At 33.7% G+C, this 19,241-nt stretch overlaps 2 protein-coding genes across 10 annotated transcripts in view; one reads left to right on the top strand and one right to left on the bottom strand.

The window, feature by feature from the left end:
* The window catches only part of EEA1 (early endosome antigen 1), a 107,734-nt gene extending 99,288 nt beyond the window's left edge, over positions 1 to 8,446 (top strand). Inside the window, exons 25-28 of the mRNA XM_011361808.2 lie at positions 613 to 851; positions 1,120 to 1,240; positions 4,085 to 4,183; positions 4,871 to 8,446. Coding sequence (XP_011360110.1) covers positions 613 to 851; positions 1,120 to 1,240; positions 4,085 to 4,183; positions 4,871 to 4,993 — 582 coding nt within the window. The 3' untranslated portion in view covers positions 4,994 to 8,446. The remainder of the gene's footprint in view (positions 1 to 612; positions 852 to 1,119; positions 1,241 to 4,084; positions 4,184 to 4,870) is intronic.
* A 2,127-nt stretch (positions 8,447 to 10,573) lies between these two features.
* Positions 10,574 to 19,241, bottom strand: part of PLEKHG7 (pleckstrin homology and RhoGEF domain containing G7) — a 59,850-nt gene continuing 51,182 nt past the window's right edge. For 7 of the 9 annotated variants that reach the window (XM_023531559.1, XM_023531560.1, XM_023531554.1 and 4 more), the window contains 4 exons: positions 18,278 to 18,357; positions 16,215 to 16,368; positions 12,309 to 12,406; positions 10,574 to 11,208 (listed from right to left, as the gene is read on the bottom strand). In XM_023531559.1, coding sequence (XP_023387327.1) covers positions 11,101 to 11,208; positions 12,309 to 12,406; positions 16,215 to 16,368; positions 18,278 to 18,357 — 440 coding nt within the window. In that variant the 3' untranslated portion in view covers positions 10,574 to 11,100. Of the gene's footprint in view, positions 11,209 to 12,232; positions 12,288 to 12,308; positions 12,407 to 16,214; positions 16,369 to 18,277; positions 18,358 to 19,241 lie in introns of all 9 variants that reach the window. The other 2 variants (XM_023531558.1, XM_023531556.1) reach the window with 2 other exon arrangements.

Genomic DNA, 19,241 nt, shown 5'->3' with positions numbered 1-19,241 from the left:
TCAAAGTGAATGTTGATAAGAGAGAACGGAAACTTCCATTTAAAATTACGATGACTAAAGCCTACTTTTCCTTCCCTAAGTTGTGCACGCCAAATGGGAAGCATCTGGCTTTCCTTTATTGGATTAAGTCCAAATATCCCCAGATAACTTGACCAGTGAATATTTTAGTTGAAGAATTACAATTTCAAATTCACACAGTGAGTTGAAGTATTTTATTGGTTTTTGGCAGGTTGACAGAGACTAAAGGATTTATGTGGAATTTGAGACATTAAGAAAAATGCTAGCTTTGTCTCCAGGGCAGTTTGCCATCCCTACCTATATGTTCTTCCCCTGCTCTAGTGGAAAAGGAAAATCTCAAATTGCTTTACTTTAGCTTGATCTCATAAGAGGCTTGCCGACCATCATTTTAGCATTATGGCCTTTGAGCCCATTCGAATTACAGAGATGTGTGTGGACTCAATTTCATTAGTGTATACTGAAATATATTATCTTGTCTTTTTTTCCTGAAGAAGTAATATTATTTGTGTTGCCAATATTTTAAATTCAATAACTAAAATTTATTTTGAACTACTTTTGTAATAGTTTTTTTCTCACCGTTTTTCCTTTTCTCAGCATTCTGAAATAAAAGAAAAAGAAGTAGGAATGAAGAAGCATGAAGAAAATGAAACTAAACTTACCATGCAGATTACAGCATTAAATGAGAATTTAGGCACTGTGAAGAAGGAGTGGCATTCTAGTCAACGGAGAGTTAGTGAACTCGAGAAGCAGACAGATGATTTACGGGGTGAAATTGCAGTATTAGAAGCAACAGTTCAAAACAATCAAGACGAAAGGAGAGCACTACTAGAAAGGTGATTGATTTCTAATAAAATTAATTTATTTTCATTCTAATGATAAAAAGGTTGTCATATTCCACATTTTTAAAGTAGAAAACGGGTCTTGGGAAAAGTGTAGAGCTCCTGCAAGAATTTAAGTAGCCATTTGAAAACTAATCCTTAAAACAATCAGATAGTAGAAATTAATATGTTATATTTTAAAGTTACTAAGGTAGTTAATTATCTGTGTTCTAGAAGGGTCTTGAATGATTTTTTAAAATTATCTCTTCACAATCTATTCTAGATGTCTTAAAGGAGAAGGTGAAATTGAAAAGCTTCAGACCAAAGTACTAGAATTGCAAAGAAAGCTGGATAATACAACTGCAGCAGTGCAGGAGCTGGGCAGAGAAAATCAGTCTCTTCAAGTAAGTCATGCGGTGATGTGAGGCAATGTTTTGGTCTAGCATCTACCTATTAGTAAAAAGCATATTTTCAACCTTTAAAAAAACCTCATTTATTTGATAAATACTTTTGAGTGATTATTGTCTATGTAACAGTATTATAGACACTATAGGTTATTAAATATAAGGGAGAAAGAACTTGTTTAAGAGACTCATGGGGTCAGTTAGAGAGCTGTGTCATTCATGAGTTGTCAGTACTGGGAAAAGCCAAAAGCACCAACGAATAGATCAGTGGCTCTGAATATTTGAATATGTGCTCAGAGTCTCAAGGGAGGATTGATTTTTAGGGTTAGAATGGCTGGGAAATCACCAAAGCTTAGAAATTACCAATGCCTTTAGGAATAAAATTTGATTTGAGTGATTGATGACTGATTTGTCATTCAGACTTAAAAATGTAGCAGCTTTTGAAAATGGAAGTTGATCAAAAGACTTCTCTTTTTTTACTTTTAATACTAATTTTTATTTTTTAATTACAGTTGACATACAGTATTATATTAGTTTCAGGTATACAGCATCGTGATTAGACATTTAAATAATTTACAGTGTGATCACCCCAATAAATCTAGTGCCTATCTGACAACATACATGGTTATTACAATATTTTTGACTATATTCTTCATGCTATGCTTTACATCTTCATGACTTTTGTAACTGCCAATTTGTACTTCTTAATCCTTTCCCCTTTTTTACCTGCTCCGCCCAACCTCACTCCCATATGACAATCATCAAAATGTTATCTGTATCTATGAGTTTGTTTCTGTTTTGTTTGTTTTGTTTCGATTCCACATGTAAGTGAAATCATATGGCATTTGTCCTCTGTCTGACTTACTCTACTCAGCATAATACCCACTATGTCTATCCATGTTGTTGTAGATGGCAAGATTTCATTCATTTTTATGGCTGAGTAATATTCCATTGTATATATGTACCAACTCTTCTTTATGCATTCATTTATTGATGGACAGCCAGGTTGCCTCCATATCTTGGCTGTTGTAAATAATGCTGCAATGAACACATGGATGCACATGTCCCTTCAAAGTAGTGTTTTGGGTTTCTTTGGTTAAATACTCAGAAGTGGGATTACTGGGTCCTTCTTTGTCTCTTGTTACAGCCTTTGTTTTAAAGTCTGTTTTGTCTGTTATAAGTATTCCTACCCTAGCTTTCTTTGCTTATTTGTTTCCATTTGCATGAAATATCTTTCCATCCCTTTTTCAGTTTGTGTGTCTTTTGATCCGAAGTGAGTCTCTTGTAGGCAGCATACATAAGAGTTTTGTTTTCTTATTCAGCCGCCTTATCTTTTGATTGCAGCATTTAATCCACTTACATTTAAAGTAATTTTGATACATATGTAGTTATTCATCTTTTTTATCTTTTCTTTTTTCTTCTTCTTCTTAAAGAAGTCTTCTAACATTTCCTGTAATACTAGTTTGGTGAACTCCTTTTGCTTTTTCTGGTCTGGGAAGCTCTTTATCTGTTCTTTGATTCTCAATGACAGCTTTGCTGGGTAGAGTAAACTTGGTTGTAGGTCCTTGCTTTTCATCACTTTGACTATTTCATGCTAATCCCTATTGGCCTGAAAAGTTTCTGACAGTCTTATGGGATCTCCTTTGTAGGTAACTAATTGCTTTTCTCTTGCTACTTTTACAATTCTCTCTTTGTCTTTGGTATTGGTATTTGGTATTTTAATTATTGGTGTGAGCCTCTTTGGATTCATCTTGTTTGGGACTCTCTGTGCTTCCCAGGCTTGTATGTCTATTTTCTTCACTAGGCTCGGGAAGTTTTCTGTCATCGTTTATTCAAATAGGTTTTCAATTTTTTGCTCTCTCTCTTCTCCTTCTGGTACCCCAATGATGTGAATGTCGTTATACTTGATGTTGTCCCAGAGGCCCCCTAAACTATCCTAATGTTTTGGATTGTTTTTCTTTTTGCTGTTCTGTGAGTGTTTTATGCTACCTTATCTTCTAAATCACTGATTCAGTTCTCTGCTTCATCTAATCTACTGTTGATTCTCTGTAATGTAGTCTTCATTTCAGTTATTGTATTCTTCATTTCTGACTGGTTCTTTTTTATTTCTATCACTATTTATGTGTTTCCTATCTCTTTGTTAATGTTCTCACTGAGTTCATCTACTCTTCTGCTAAGTTCATTGAGCATTTTTATAACCAGTGTTTTGAACTCTGCATCTAATAGACTGCTAGTGTCCATTTTCTTTAGTTCTTTTTTCGAGCTTTGTTCTGTTCTTTCATTTGGGACATGTTTCTTTCTATCCCCATTTGGGTTGCCTTCCTGTATTTGTTTCAATGTATTAGTAGGGCTACTATGTATCCCGGTCTTAGTAGAGTTGTTTTAAATAGTAGGCATCCTGTGGGGGCCTAGTGGTGCAGGCTTCCCGGTCCCCTGAGCTGGGTGCTGTAGGATTGTCTTATGTATGGTTTGTGTGTGCCCTCCTGTTATAGTGAGTTTGGTTGCTCTTTGTACATCAGTGAGAGGGATTGACTCTCATGCTGATTGGTTCTGAGGATTGGCTGGTGACTCTAGTAGAAGAGCTGTTGTGCAAGGGCTAACACTACCGAGCAGGATTCACTTTAGCAGGGCTCTGGTGCCTTCCTAGTCTTCCCTTTGGGTATGTCCTCCTCGGATGTGGCCCCAGTGGTGCTCCAGCTCTGACCAAAGTATTTCCTATTTTTAAAATTTTATTCCATTATGCATATAGTCAAAATTTTATAAAACTCAAGCACTGAATTAGAAAGTATCAATCATTCTTTAAAACACTGAATATTATAATGTATTAAAACTTTTTTTTAATAGATCAAACATACACAAGCATTGAATAGAAAGTGGGCTGAAGACAATGAAGTACAAAACTGTATGGCCTGTGGGAAAGGCTTTTCTGTAACAGTGAGACGGGTAAATGATTTTGTTTATATTGCCATGGTTATGAATTTTATTCCTTAATGTTTTAACCATCAACAGATTAAAAAAATTTTTACATTTTTTGGTGAATTTACAACCACATAGAATAATTAAATTTTGTGCAGTTTAGTTTGTGGTTAGTATATATGTTTCAATTTTAGTTTTAAATTTAGTCATTACCTTCTTACTGAGTTACTACTCTCTAGAATAATCTTTTTCTGAATAAGTGTACCAATATTAAACTCATATGTTTTAGTCATCATTGGGTTCTTTTAAAGGAAGAAAAAACAGAGATAGAAAAAGAATATTCTAAATAATACCATCATTTGATGTTTTAAGTTTATATTCTTATTGAAGAAATTATGTTTGAAACATTTGGCAAATAGTAATAGTTTTTCACCTTATAGAGGTACTTTACTGACACTTTAAAAGCCACCTGTTTTTTTGAGAATTCCATGATAAAATCCATATAAATGTTTAGCAAAGTATCTGATAAATAGGAAACATTCAGTTTAACTAAGGGATTAAATTGGCATATTAAAATATTATGTTATTAAGTATAACACTAATTACTTGAAAATTAATATACCTTAACAGTGCAGTTTGCAGTATTCTTGTAGTCTCATAATATATTTGGTGTAGTTTCTGTGCTTAATATTGCTTAATTTTTGTCATTTACAGCATCACTGCAGACAGTGTGGAAATATCTTCTGTGCTGAATGTTCAGCCAAAAATGCCTTAACTCCTTCTTCTAAGAAGCCTGTTCGTGTCTGCGATGCATGTTTCAATGATTTGCAAGGATAATGGGTTATCATAACTTCAGAGTACTATTACACTAACATTAGATTTTTAATAAATGTACTTAATAGAGGTCTTGGACTACTATTTGATTTGGACAGTGGTTGCAATACTAGACCAAATTAGAATTCGTATATTTTGGAATGTTACCAATATCAAGTAAAACTCTTCTATTTTTGTGCAACTTGGGCTCATCTTTCATTATTTTTTTCCATTGAACCCCTGGAACAGCTTTCATGCCAAGTCTAGAATTAGCAAATGAAATGTAAATAAACTTTGGACAGAAAATATCGATGTATTTTTTTAAATATTATTTCATTATTCACAAATGACATGAATACACTTCCATAACTTGCTTCTTCTTTCTCCCAAATTTAGTGTACAGAAATGTACATAAATTATCACATCATATATGTTGCACAATAACACATTAACTATATTAAATATTCTCTTCGTGAAGTTATGCACAGAACTATACAATTTTTGACTCTCTTTTTTTCTTATATATAGTTCCATTATGTTACATTATGTTATACATTTATTACTTAAGTGTTGTAAACACAGTTTATGTCAAAATATATATTAACGATGAACTCAAACACGGTTTTTGTTTTAACAATACTGATTAAATTCTCTTTGGGTGGATTTTATGAAAACCTCTGTAAAATCAATTTGCTTACTTTATAGTTATCCTGAAGTTGTATTTTAAAGATTAGGGTTAATTTTTCTTTTTCTTTTTTTTCTATATTATTTTTAAATTCTCACATATTCTCCATTCATCCTACAAAGTTTCTCACATTCACTCTAGTTGGAGAATGAATAATAGAAATTTTTTAAAGATCTTGTTCTCACTTTCTTGTAAGTGGAAATTCTTCTGAGATTAGCCTTTATTTTATTCCTTCACTTTGTCTCTCTAGTATCTTCAGGAATCTACGGTTTTGTTTTGTTTTGTTTTTTAATGGACCTTCTTTTTATCTTTATTTGATTTAACCTTCCCAAGTATAGCCTCAGCTTTTCTATAATTGTTTTATAATTTTTGCATCTTAAAGCCAGTGATATTGCTATAGGCTTATCTGTGAAATATAAACTGGTAAAGAAACATTAAATATTCTACTTTATATTTTCTTCCTACTTAATGGGGAAGAGTTTTTAAAAGTTGTGAACTTAAAATGGTTAATTTGGGGTTCCACATCAACTGGTAAATCTTTTTACTTTGCAAAAATAATACTGTGTATTTACCTTGAAGTAATAGCTGAAGAATAGAGTTTCACCAAAAACAAATGTATTTCGGAATACCAAAGTTATAATCAGAATTGAAACAGAATAGCTAATTATAGATAATTAAAAATTAGCTTATTTGTATGCTGACAGTGGAACTGAACTTTAAATTATCATAGTTTTATTAATTTGGAAAATAGGAAAACATCTGAAGAGAGAAGCCATTAATATTGGTTTATTACCCTTTCTAGAGAAGAAATGTTAAATTATACATTTGTTCAGTACAATTATTTGGTAGTAAGAGCAGGAAAGGATGGGAGTTAATATTTCATTTACAATAAATAGTTTATAATATATACTTGCTTTCAAATATGACAAAATGAAATTATCATGTTTACGCTATACCTATAACATACATAAACTAAAAGAGATTGTCACATAATCATTTAATTCTTTTTTTATAAAAACCATTAATGTAAACCCTATTGTCGGTAGCTGTTAAGGACTCTGATTGAAGCCTTGGACTTGGATAAACATATATCTTTTAGCATATATAATTAAGAAATACAATGGTTCTTTATTAAAAATAATACTTGGATTATATAAAATGAGCCAAAATTATCCATTTTCATATAAATTTTTTTAAATAGTCAATTCTACACTTTCACATGTAAGTGACAATGTGTTAGAAAAATAGATATTAACAGCACCATCTGTTATTAATTCTTTTAGGTAATAAAACTTCATAAGAATTCTTCTGGATTAGAATATTTGGGTACAATTGGGTCTAATTGGGTACACTGAAGGCCTTTTCCCTTATTTCCCTGCCCACACTGTCATAAAAAGATTGTGGAGACAACAAATAAAACCATAGGTTTCATCTAGCTAATCTCATTTCATAAGTCCTGAATAATTTATCATAGGCTATTATACTAATAATATTAGAAATGAAGGCTAATACTTTTGTTGTGAACTCTCACTAAAGTGTTTTGGAAACAAAAATTAAAGGTTTTTTTTTTTTCTTTTAATTAAAGTCATCTTTTGAGTCCTTACTGACTCTATATTTTAGATATCTGCTGGTACTATTTATATGTCAGTGAGTTAGAGCGGTATGGAGTCCCAGCTCATGGCTCTAATACAAGGCTTATTGGCATCACATGTTAGTAAATTCCAAATCCAGCACAGAAATGTGAGCTAGAATCAAGTCTTGCTGGGTTAGTGTACAATAAACTATGTCTATGGAACTGTTTAATAGAAAAAAGATGAAGCAGCTGTTACGGGATTTGTTTCTTTAGAAGGAAAAGTGGGAAACAAACACAAAAACCTCAAAGCAGTGTACAAATGACATTTTGTTCAACTACCTCTTAAAGTGGTATTAGCTAGTTTGATAGTTTCCTCACAGTAATGTTAAATAGTAACTGCCAAATTTGTTAGTTTCCCATCTCTCTTAAAAAGGTTTTATGATTATTTTATAGTTTTGAGAACTTTAAAGTCACTTTTTTTTTAACCTTGCATTTGCATAAAAATGTTTAGCTTTTAAGTGGACAGCAAATTATGATCATATATTTTGATATTTATGACCTATTTGACTATAGCAGTTTTTTTTAATGCACTTTGGCTATAAAACCATGGATGACTTGACCCATAAGATTTAAATGTGCCATCCATTTAGTTTTTCTAGACATGGGCTTGATGAATGGTATTCTGTAATTATAATGTGTCACACATTATTGTATCTTAATTGCCCTTTGCCTGAATTTTAATGATCAATTTGTTATTGTTGCAGATGTGAATATTGTGCATAAACTTACTAAATTCATGTAAAATTGTATAAAATAGAATTGGAAATAGCTAAGTTCTTTCTGTGTAGGAGTAATGAATTTATTGTAACATGATGCAATTATGTATATGACATTCTGTACTTCTTTGAACTGGATCATATATTCATATTTTCTGTAGATACTTTTGCATGGATATTTTCTCATTTAGTTTTTGGATTATTTGTATTGTGTTTATTACTTGTGATTATGTAGTTGTGCCTTATTTTGTGAGAGAGTTTAGCTCAGTAAATACTGTAATTTCTAAACTCAGTGATTGGAAGGTTATTGATTATAAATGTAACTGATAAATTACATGACAGCATTTAAATCTGTGTAAAGAACAATGGAAGGATCCTTATTATTGCTTTTGTTTTTTTTTTTAATATGTTAAAGATGATATTAAAAAGATTTCTTTCTAGTAGATGTATTCTTTGACTATAAATTATTTTGCCTATTTAAAAAGAGAGCAAACTATTAACCATTCAGCAATTTATTAACAGAATGTTAGAAATTTGCACTTGGATATAGACAGTGGATAAGCTTTAATGTTCAGCTTAGAATAGTAATTAAGTTCATAATTTCAAGGGAAATTATTAATGCCATTTTGCTTAAGACATTCTCTTTTTTATTCATTATTGTGAAGAATTAACAGAACTACAGAGAAATATTAAACAATTTAAACCCTTTCATTGTATATCTAAATTTAATACTTTTGTGAAGGCTCCATGTAGCATTATTTTTTACCTTTTTTCTCCCTGGGAGCCAAAGTTCCAGAAGTGTTTTTTTCATTTTACCCTCTGGAGAGTTTACTGTGTATATCCTCAAGCACTTCATCTGGTACATATTAGACATGTTCTTTTGTGAGCTTTATAGAATTCCAGTTTAAATATATAGCATATTCTTTTTAAAAATTTTGTTTTACTGTGGTAAGAACGCTTACCATGAAATCTGCCCTTGTGACATTCTTTTAAATATACAGTACAGCAGATCTCTACAGCTTACTCATCTTGCTTAACTGAAACTTTATGCCCATTGATTAATAACTCCCCATTTCCCTCTCTTCCCAGCCTTTGAAAAAAAGAGAAATGGTAATTCCATTTGATTCTTTGATTCTATGGATTTGACTATTATTAGATACCTCATATAAGTGGAATAATATAGTATTTGTCTTTCTGTGACTGGCTTATTTCCCTTAGCAAAATGTCCTCAATGTTCATTCATGTTGTCATGTATTTCAGAATGTTTTCTTTTTTTAAGGCTGAATAGTATTCCATCCTATACATATATGCCATATTTTCTTTATTCATTCATCTGTCAATGTACATAAAGATTTTTTCCACATCTTGGCTATTATGAATAGCACTGCAATTAGAGTGCTAATATTTCTTTGTGTATAGCATATTCTCAAGCTATTTTACTTTCCTGATGTTAATTTAGTTAATATTTTTCTCTTGACATTTTAGAGAGAAACTAGTCTTTTACATATATGAATATATGGTTACTGGACTCATGGGACTAAAGGAATCTTGAGAGATCACCTTGTCCTAGTTCATTGCCCTTTTTCTAAGTCAGCTTATATCTAAAAATCCCTGCAAGATGATTGTTAATTTTTTCTAAAAATATCTATATACATTATTTTTTGGCCAGAAATTTTTTCCTAAATCTTCTATATTGTCTTCTGAACATAAATTGCTTTCGATCTCATCCAGGTCCCATCACTAGAAACTCACTTGAAGTCTATTGTCCCCTATTTTTTTTCTCATTTATTTTTAGACATTAAAAGTAGTTATCACTTTCCAGGTTTTCCTTTTATTTTCACTTACTCCTATAAATGTCTGACATTATTACACAGAGACTATGATGCTCCCTTGTAATAATACTTGGCCTTTGAGCAAGAGCCTTTGTGCTACACTTGTCTGTACTGCCTGGTTTGTATTTTTCTCAAAGAATTAACTATACACATGACTTCCCCAAGAATCATCTTCTTTATCCCATTCTCTGACTTAAAAAAGATCAAGTAAGGTATCATTTGTCTTGTAGCCCAAGTTGATAAATTTGCTACTTCCATTGTGTAAATTGTACAAGGTACCATGGCTAAAACTGAAATTTGTGGATTTCCATTATATATAACCTGACCATCAAAACTAGTTCCTTAAATGCAATTAATAGCATATTTCACCATGATAGCATAATACTTCAAGCTGCCTTTCTTAATAAAAAATTCTATGAAGTTTCAAGTCCTGCCAAATAAAGCTAAGTAGCTGTACTGTGCTAAAACACACACACAAAGACATACACACAACCCTATCCCACGCAAAACCAGAAAGTTTTATGACAAACCATCATTCTTCAAAAAATGAGGTTTAGAGAAAAATATCTTACTGTTTCTAAAAAAATCGCCCACATGAAAGTGTTAACCTGTAGAACTGGAATAGATATTTGCTTTTTCTTTCTTAAAATAGTGGAATTTAGTCTTTGGAATTTTCTACTTCCAAGTTAGAATATTATAAAATATACCTGAGAAAAATAAACTGTTGGAGAACAGGAATTTAAAAACTGCTATTAAAATGTAGACCTTATTTATTGCTTAATATATTAAAACAGCAATCAAACTTTGTATCAGAAGAATTACCAATGTGTGTGAGGTAGGACTATACAGCAGTAAGACTGATTTAGAAGCCATGTAGGAAAGTCGTTTTCGAGATAGACATACACTAAGTAAGATGCTGCTGGAATTGCTACTGCATACAAGCAGTATTTCCTTCTCCACTCCATTTATCTGATCGCTCACCCTTTACGAATTATAGCACCATACTTTACTCTTACCCCTTGTAAGCCTGACTGAAACATTTTAAGGTAGTCTGAATATCAGTATGTACTTGCCAAGAAATTCCTCAGGGTTCAAATTCGTTGCAGTCATTATTCCTCGATATTGAGTATTTTACTATCTAAAATTCTCAAATTCTGGAACTCCTTTAAAAATCACATTCCTCTCTAGCTCATCACTAAGTGTTAGGAAAGTTTGAATGAAATAATATCTTAATACCTCATATATAAAAAGTTTGCTTTACGTTCCTAAATTTCAGAGGATTCTACAGGCGATGTGAATAAAGATATTTTCTTGGTTTCCTGCCTCTTGATGAAGCAAGAGATTGCTGATGTTATTTGTGTCATCCATGTTTTCTGTAAAATAAATAAATAATAAATAGATAAAATAAATAGCAAACATCCATTCATCCATACGTAAATACATACACACATACAAACACACACACACACACACACACACACACACACAATGGGGGAAAGACAGGAGAATGTTAACTTGACAATTTCTCACATATTTAGATTAATATATTTTTGTATTTATTGACTTGCTCTTTAAAACTGAAGACTGATGAAACATTTACATATTTCCCACTTTTTTTTACATCTAATATAAATATCTCTAATCATATACAAAAATGCAAATGGATTAAATGAGTATGGTATGCAAGTGAGATCAACAGTCATGAGTCATCAAAAAACCATAACAATCAATGATGACTAATTAGAAAAATGAGAACTGAGAATATAAAAAATTTGAACATTAAATTTGTTCAATTTCTGATTTGTATGGAAATAGTAGTTCTTAACCAATGATATAATTTGCAAAATAGACTGAGGAAGGTGACCCAGAAAGCAAAGTTCTTAAGAAGAATGCAATATTTCATTTATCTGGCCACCTTGTTGCCATGATGATGAAAGCCTACCAGAGGAAAGACAAAAATGGAAACGTCTAAAACAGAGAAACCAGAGTCAGACAGGCAGCTGCTCTTCAACTCCATTGCTGTAAAAATGGCATATTTTCAAAGGTTGAAGAGCAGACTTGACATAGTTCATTAGTGCGGCAGCCCCTCACTTAAGTCGACACCACATTATTTGTGTACTGAGCCTTTGGAAATTGATTGGAGCATCTTAAAAGTCAATCATGAAACCCAAATCAGTCCTTTCCCCATTTCCTACAGAAATTGTAGAACTCAGAAGCCATTCTTGAGCTTCTGCTACAGAAGGAAATGAGGGAGGCTGTGTCAACTCTGAATGTGAGGAAATCGTCACCTCGAGATTTCTGAGCACAGTATGGACTACATGTCTATGCTCCTCCTGTCCTCTCAACTTCTTCCCTTCCCAGAGCTGCTGAGGGAAATTCGCGGAACTTCCCATTCACCTTTATTTAGGTTTGGGGTGATGTTTTTCCTTATGTCCAATTTGAAGAATCAAACCTACAAAGTTGAAATACATACTTTGATGTTTTCCGTTTGGGCTTGTAATAAGAACGCTGCTATACACTGCTGATATCTGTTTTCATGTTGAATAAGGAAAGCATTTCTTAGTCCAAAGGCTAGAAAAAGATTACAAAGACAAAAAGCCAACTCATTAGGAAAGACAAAAAGCCAACTCATTTAATAGGAAATCTATATAGTTTCTCAGTTCTTCTCAAAGAACCTGGATTTTTTCTGTTTGTTTGTTTGTTTTATTAAAGAAGGTGGGAGGTTTCTGTAGATTACAAAAATAAAAAAATAAAAGTCTGATTCCAAGACCAAGACTTCACTACCATATTCAAATAGAGCCCATTTAAATATGAAAATGCTTTCTTCCTTAAATAACAACTCTGGGCCTTGAAGAGATGCAACTATGGCTAAAAATGGGCTCTTCCTCAAGGAACCATAAATTAGCATATTAGCTAGATTTATGTGTGTATAAGATAGATAATAAAAACATAGAAAATAATGGAATTATAGTTTCTTTTTTTGGCCCCCATACTCCTTCTTAAGTGTTTTATTTATTTTTGTATATAAAGAAAAGACACATCAAAGCAAGGGTTCTAAACAAATTGAGATGTGGCACAGATACAAAACCACCTGAGTGCTTCACAACAGGCCAAGAAAAGCCAAAAACTGACTCAAATAAAATCCAACATTCACCAAAATATGTGAAGTGTAAAGGAAAGCAAAAAGAAATGTTGGCATAGATTCTGTGTTTGCAAAAGAAACAGTCAGTTCTGTCAATCCTAAGCTGGTCTCTTAAAAAAATGACAGGTGATATTGAGAGAGGAGATTCCTTTTTTATACAGCAGAAGCTCTTAAAATGGAAGCTTCTTCCTTGAATTATTAATACAACACAAGGAATAAAATTCTGCAGCCTACATGTCCTTTCCATAGTTAATTTATGTTCAGGGACAAATCAAAAGACCAAACCAAGGCTGGCTTCTGATCAGGTCAGGTATTTCAGAGAAGAGGAGAAGGGCGCTATTTTTACCTGGCCGATCATTAAGCTGATGCTCGTCCACTGTGATTATTTTTATTTGTCGGGGTTTGTGGATTTAACTAAGATTCAGTGAGGCAGGTTGGGCCTCATTTCAGAATCAAAGCGAATGTGAGACTTTTATTTTTTTAACTGCAAGAACTATTTCAGTACCACAAGTTACACCCAATCTAAACCTCATAATTTCTAATGCTTTGACAACAAAGTCTGTTAATATCATAAAAGTCTGTCCTGCTTCTTTGAAATGAGAGTACTTAAACCTGTTAAAACGATTTTTTGGAAAAAAAAAAAAGATCTGGCTATGTTTGTTTTACTCCCATTTCTCTTCTTATAAATTCCCTACGGCAAGTGAGGCTTTAAAGATCACAGGTTATTGTTCTTGGCTGAATTTTGGAATTCATTTTCCTCAAAAATTATAACTCTAGTTCTTAGTTATTCAAGGCATCTCTCATTTCTTTGGTATAAGAGGCTTTATAAGCAAAAGGACCTGGGATGGCTAGGTTTGTATAATAAAATTAAAAGATAATTTTTGATCAAGAATAGCTCTTTTCCTCCTGACATTCTATTACAATGATAAATAATAATATAATAATTGACACCATTTATTTAGCGCTTACTGTGTACTGGGCACTGTGTTATATTTTTTCCTTTTTGTGTCATTTAAACCACACAGCAACCGTATAAGATAGGTCAGATAATTCCCAATTATAAGTGAGGAAACAGATTTAGACTAATTTTTCCAAGATCACACAGTAAATGATAGAGTCAGGATTTGAAACCAGGTTTCCGTCACTCCAAAGCTCAGTCTCATCTTTTTGTGCCCTGTACTCTTTCTCTATAGCTATTCTGCCTCATGCAGTGACTGTATCCGAACAGTCAAAATAGATCAGAAAAACATAAAAACACAGAAATGAGAGATGGTAGTGACAAATCAAAAAATAACAACAAAAAAAATGTAGTTTTAAAAAAGTACTGTTTATATTAAAAAAAATGAAAAAGAAAAAGAAATAGAGGAGAAAAAACGTACGTCTCCCAAGGTAATTCAGTGATGTCAGATTTCCCATAAAAACCAGTTTTTAAACCTGGCAGGACTGTGGCTGAACTGAGTCCAAGCTGCTGCCACTCTTCCACATGGCGTTCTGACAGCTTCCTCCCCTCAGGTCCATTTATCATGCCAGAATCTTCTAACTATGGCCTCTAGAGTGACGGAATAAATTCCTGGCCTAGAATGTCCTCTGATATGACATTTTTGAAAAAGTAAACTAAAACAAACAAAAGGAAGTGATTTCTGGGCCTCACATACTGAGTATTTCCCATTTACATTGCTCTGCCGTCCACCATGCAGGGAGGAGGCTTATACCAGGTAGAGAGTGGGGGATATTATCCTCACAGGCAAAGATTCTACTCCCTTGAGATGCCCTTTTTTTAAAACTCACTCCTGAAATGTTCCCTGGCTTATGCAGACTTTGGCCTACAGAGGCTGTGACTGGACTCAGCCGAATCAGGTATGAGGCCTTGGGGCGTGCCCAGGTCATTTTTCAGTAAATCGTAGTGGAAGTAGAAAGAATAGAAAAAGGAGACAGAAGATTCTGGTTCTGGATGCAAGATCCCTCTTAGTGGGGGCCTTCTGATCTTGGGGAGAGAGTCTGTAACCATTCAGTATGTAACCATTAACATATGTAAAACATTTAAATACATAACTTGGTTACATAACAACTAGGTAAATGTTTGCTATTTCTATTATTCGTTTGTGTACTCCTTCATTCATTCACTATGTAATGCTGTTGTTACCCATGGGTGGGTCCTATGCCAGTCATTAACGCTCTGGACTGCTGGGATGGGAACTGAGGGGAATGGTGGTTCTCCCTCTGTTTCTGTTCCTCCCTTGCAACAGAAAGGCAGTCCTTTCCTTCTGGCTTCAGCTGGTCTCCTAGGAGCCTATACGCAGGGCAGAATGACCTCCAGCTTCCTTCTGAACATTGCCACATCCACCCAACACTGAGGAAACCGAAATGTCCTTTCAGTCCCTCCAGTGCCAGGGCTTTTGTGACAGAATTAACTGATCTTTCATTGTTTTGAGAGCTTGCCAAGAACGAGGCCTATTTCTTAGTCATTCTTGTAACTCTAGGGTACCCATAGAAGTTCTGGTTCTCAGTAGACATTCAGGAAATGCTTGAAAAATTAATGAAAATGATATATATTTCTTACCATGATATCTATTTATCATCTATCTATCTATCTATCTATCTATCTATCTATCTACCTACCTACCTACCTACACACACACACACACACACACACACACATGTATATAGGTAGGTAGGTAGGTAGGTAGATAGGTAGGTAGATAGATAGATAGATAGATAGATAGATAGATAGATAGATAGATAGATGATAGATTATTTCTGGCATATTTCTTTCTATAGAGCTATTATAATAAAATATCTTAGGCTTATATAACACATTGTGGTGTACCAGGGATTTATCAATTGGAACAGTACTAATAATGGTAATAACCATACTAAAAATAGCTATCATTTGAGTGCTTTACATACATTATTTCATTTAATTCTCTTGACAATCCACTGATCTAGATATTGCTATCTCTATTTATCAAGAGAAATCTGTGGCATAGAAAATTTAAGCTCCTTGCCTATGGTCACATAGCTAGCAAGTGGCAGAGCTGGGTCATCCAAGTACTGGAAACCAAGTCCAACATTTTTTCCATAATGAATTTGTGGATTGAATTATATATAGCTGCATAGAAACTCGGTATTGTCTTTTATGAAGACTTAAATTGGATTCATGTGCTGTTACCAAAAATGGCCAGTATAAAACTTTGCGATGGCAAACAGATAAACTGAATGATGAAAACTGACACGTACCTGACATATGGAGTGGATCAATACTTTTGACTACCAATCTGTCGAGTGGAATGGGCTGATCGAGTACTGTACAGGAACCACCCTCTTTTATTACTGTTTGCAGCTCAGGAGTAAGAGAATGACATATTAAACTGCTGTCTGAACCTCCGACTTTCTGAAATTAAAGAGGGAAATAATGCAATTAATAGGAAATAAGCATTGGTGCACATACCTAAATTGTATCCTTAAGCATATCGATTTTTAGAAACAATTGCTTGAAATCCAGCTTACTGTTCTTTCTCGGTCTTGAAAAGCATTTTCTCAAAGTACATAGTGATTTGCAGCACAGTTTTCTGATACCTAAATTTAATTACCTGAATAAATAATGTGTGACATCTACAATTGGGAAGCATGTTAATCACTATCACATCAGTGGGAAATTCTTCATTTCCAGTATTTCTCTACAGTACTGAGATGAATGAGAAAGGGGAGCCTCATTTTTTTGGCCAACTCTGTCATGGGATCAAATACTAAACTTGAAGTAGATTCCATGCTCTATAATTTATAAATAATTGAAATTATTTTGAATATATAAGATGTTGAATTTTTAAAAACAGGTGCATTAAATTGCAAAGACAAATTTAAAACAGATAGCATTCTTTTTTTTCCCTCTTCCAAAATAAGTAAAACCCCATGTCTTCTCTTGGTGGTTATTTTTGTGCCTATGAAGTCAACAAAACTCTCCAGATTTACTAGACAGAGTAATTTAAGGAAGGATTTAAAACGTAACATTTCTTATTTTGGGATCAAGTTGTGAAGCATGAAACCAGAATATTACCTTGTAATATGGTGAATGTGGGCCACCTTTAACTCAGGTTTGAGCCATTATTTGAAAGGAAATTAGCTGTGCTTAGTGTCAAGCTTTTGGAAGGGATAGAGATTTTCAGAGCCTGAGCTGTTCAGACATGCTAGTCTGGATAGCTTAAGAGAAGAGGCCATTCAAGTTTCAAACCTGTGATTCTTAATATTCTCCACTAGCTACTTCCTTTCCAATGATCATTCAACTATTCACAGATTAATGAGTGTCTATTTTATTGCTTAAAAATCCTTAAATTATTTAGCTCAACTAACCAACATGCCATCCAGAAGCTCAGGTTATTAAAAGATATGAGATATCTAGTCTCATTATCTTGCATCTGTGTAAAGCTAGTCATCTGGCAAAGAAGTGGGTGAATGAAACAACATTAGCTATCTCTGATGGCTTAAGACACATTGCAGCTATTCCTCCCCGCTCTAAGACAGGTGCCTGAGTGCCTTACAGAAGGCCCTCTCTTCATGATACCACTCCTTTATACCATTCAGGGGACAGACTGTGACATGGGAAATTAAGATAGAAAGCCTTTAGTGGACCATGATACAACAATAGCAGTAGCCATTAATACGCAAGTAATGGGAAAAATCCCTGTTTTCAGAAGAGATTTTGTGGCTTTAACTCCAAGTGACTCATTTTGTCTGTGATGCCAGCTATACATTTGTTTGGCTGTTGCCGTTCTTACATCCGGGTGGATACCACGAGATCAGGGCTTCCTCCACCGTGCCCCCAAATCATTATTTTCCAGGAATGATGTGAACTTTTAAATCAGAAGGAGTGATGGATATCACCTGGGCACATGGCAGCAGACAGTTTAGAGAGTTCCCCAACTTTGGCAGTTTTCATTGTGGTGGACAATCGGATGATGAAAGGGCCAATATGGACAAAAGAATTTTGGTTTCACTTGCTTAGGCAGGTCAGGAATAAAATCCTGTGGCTTCTGGGACTTACCTTGAAAGTGTACAGGCTGTTATTCTAAAAACGTATGTGTCCTTTGACATTCTTAAGAAATGTAACTTGCTTTCATTATTGTTATTTTTTAGTTCAGAACTATATGACTGAAAAAGCCAATATTTTATAATGTCTCCATTTTTTTAGAGGGTGAATCGCTCAATTTGATGTATAAGAATTTCTTATTTTTTTTTAACACAACTTTTTTGGAAATAGTTCTAAACTTATTTAGCAAACTTATTTAAAAATAGCAGCATTTTACCTTTTTGTTGCGCTTAGTTTTCGTAACTAAGAGGAAATCATCAAAGAGAAACAGATAAACATCTAGGAATCTGGTACTTTCTGAGGAAAGAAAGAAGGTGAAATTGGGGTTGGAAATAGTAAGCAGAAGGTTTTTTTTAGATGAAAGAATCTCTCAGAAAACAAAACAGGCCAGGAATCCTGGCATACCAGGCTGGTAGCTCAGGGCGCTCCTAAGACGTGGGTCAGAAAACTGCACTACTGTTGGACTGATTTCTTCCTGAAGCAGAGACTTGATAAGAGCCCAAGCTCATGACTTTAAAGACATTGTATTCATGATGCATTTCATGTGGGTTTAAGATGACTTGTATAATATTTGTAATGGTTTCGACTAAGATGTTGAACGTACAGCATTTTTGCCTCTTGACTCATCTAGGTGGTCATTGGCAAAGGTAGACATAACCAGAAAAAGAGCATTTGCCATTGCTCTGGACTAAATTATGTCCCACTCCTCAATTCATATGTTGACATCCTAACCCCTCAATATGGCTGTATTTGGAATAAGGAAGTAATTAAGAATAAATGAAAGCATTGGAGTGGAGCTCTGATCCAATAGGATTAGTGGCATCATAAGAAGAAACATCATAGAGAAAGCCACATGTGGACACTGAGAAGGTGGCCATGTGTAAGCTGGGAAGAGAGTTTTCAGCAGAAACCGAATTGGGAGGCTATGTGATCTTGGACTTCCAGCTTCCAGAACTGTGAGAAATAAATTTCTGTTGTTTAATCCACCAAGTCTATGATGTTTTGGTAAGGTGGCCTTAGCTGATTGAGAGTTATTTAAACTTCTTCTTTCTCAAGTTTTACAGTGTGTCTCTAATGTTTAAATATTCTCCATGTAACTTTATATTTATAAACTTTTTTGATAGCAACATAAGGCAAATAGGCTTTTCTCTAGGAAAGGGTTAGTAGAAGAGAAATCAAAT

This window comes from Pteropus vampyrus, unplaced genomic scaffold (assembly GCF_000151845.1).
Source record: "Pteropus vampyrus isolate Shadow unplaced genomic scaffold, Pvam_2.0 Scaffold70, whole genome shotgun sequence".
Classification (NCBI taxonomy): domain Eukaryota; kingdom Metazoa; phylum Chordata; class Mammalia; order Chiroptera; family Pteropodidae; genus Pteropus; species Pteropus vampyrus.
This window is presented reverse-complemented; position numbering and strand designations above follow the sequence as displayed.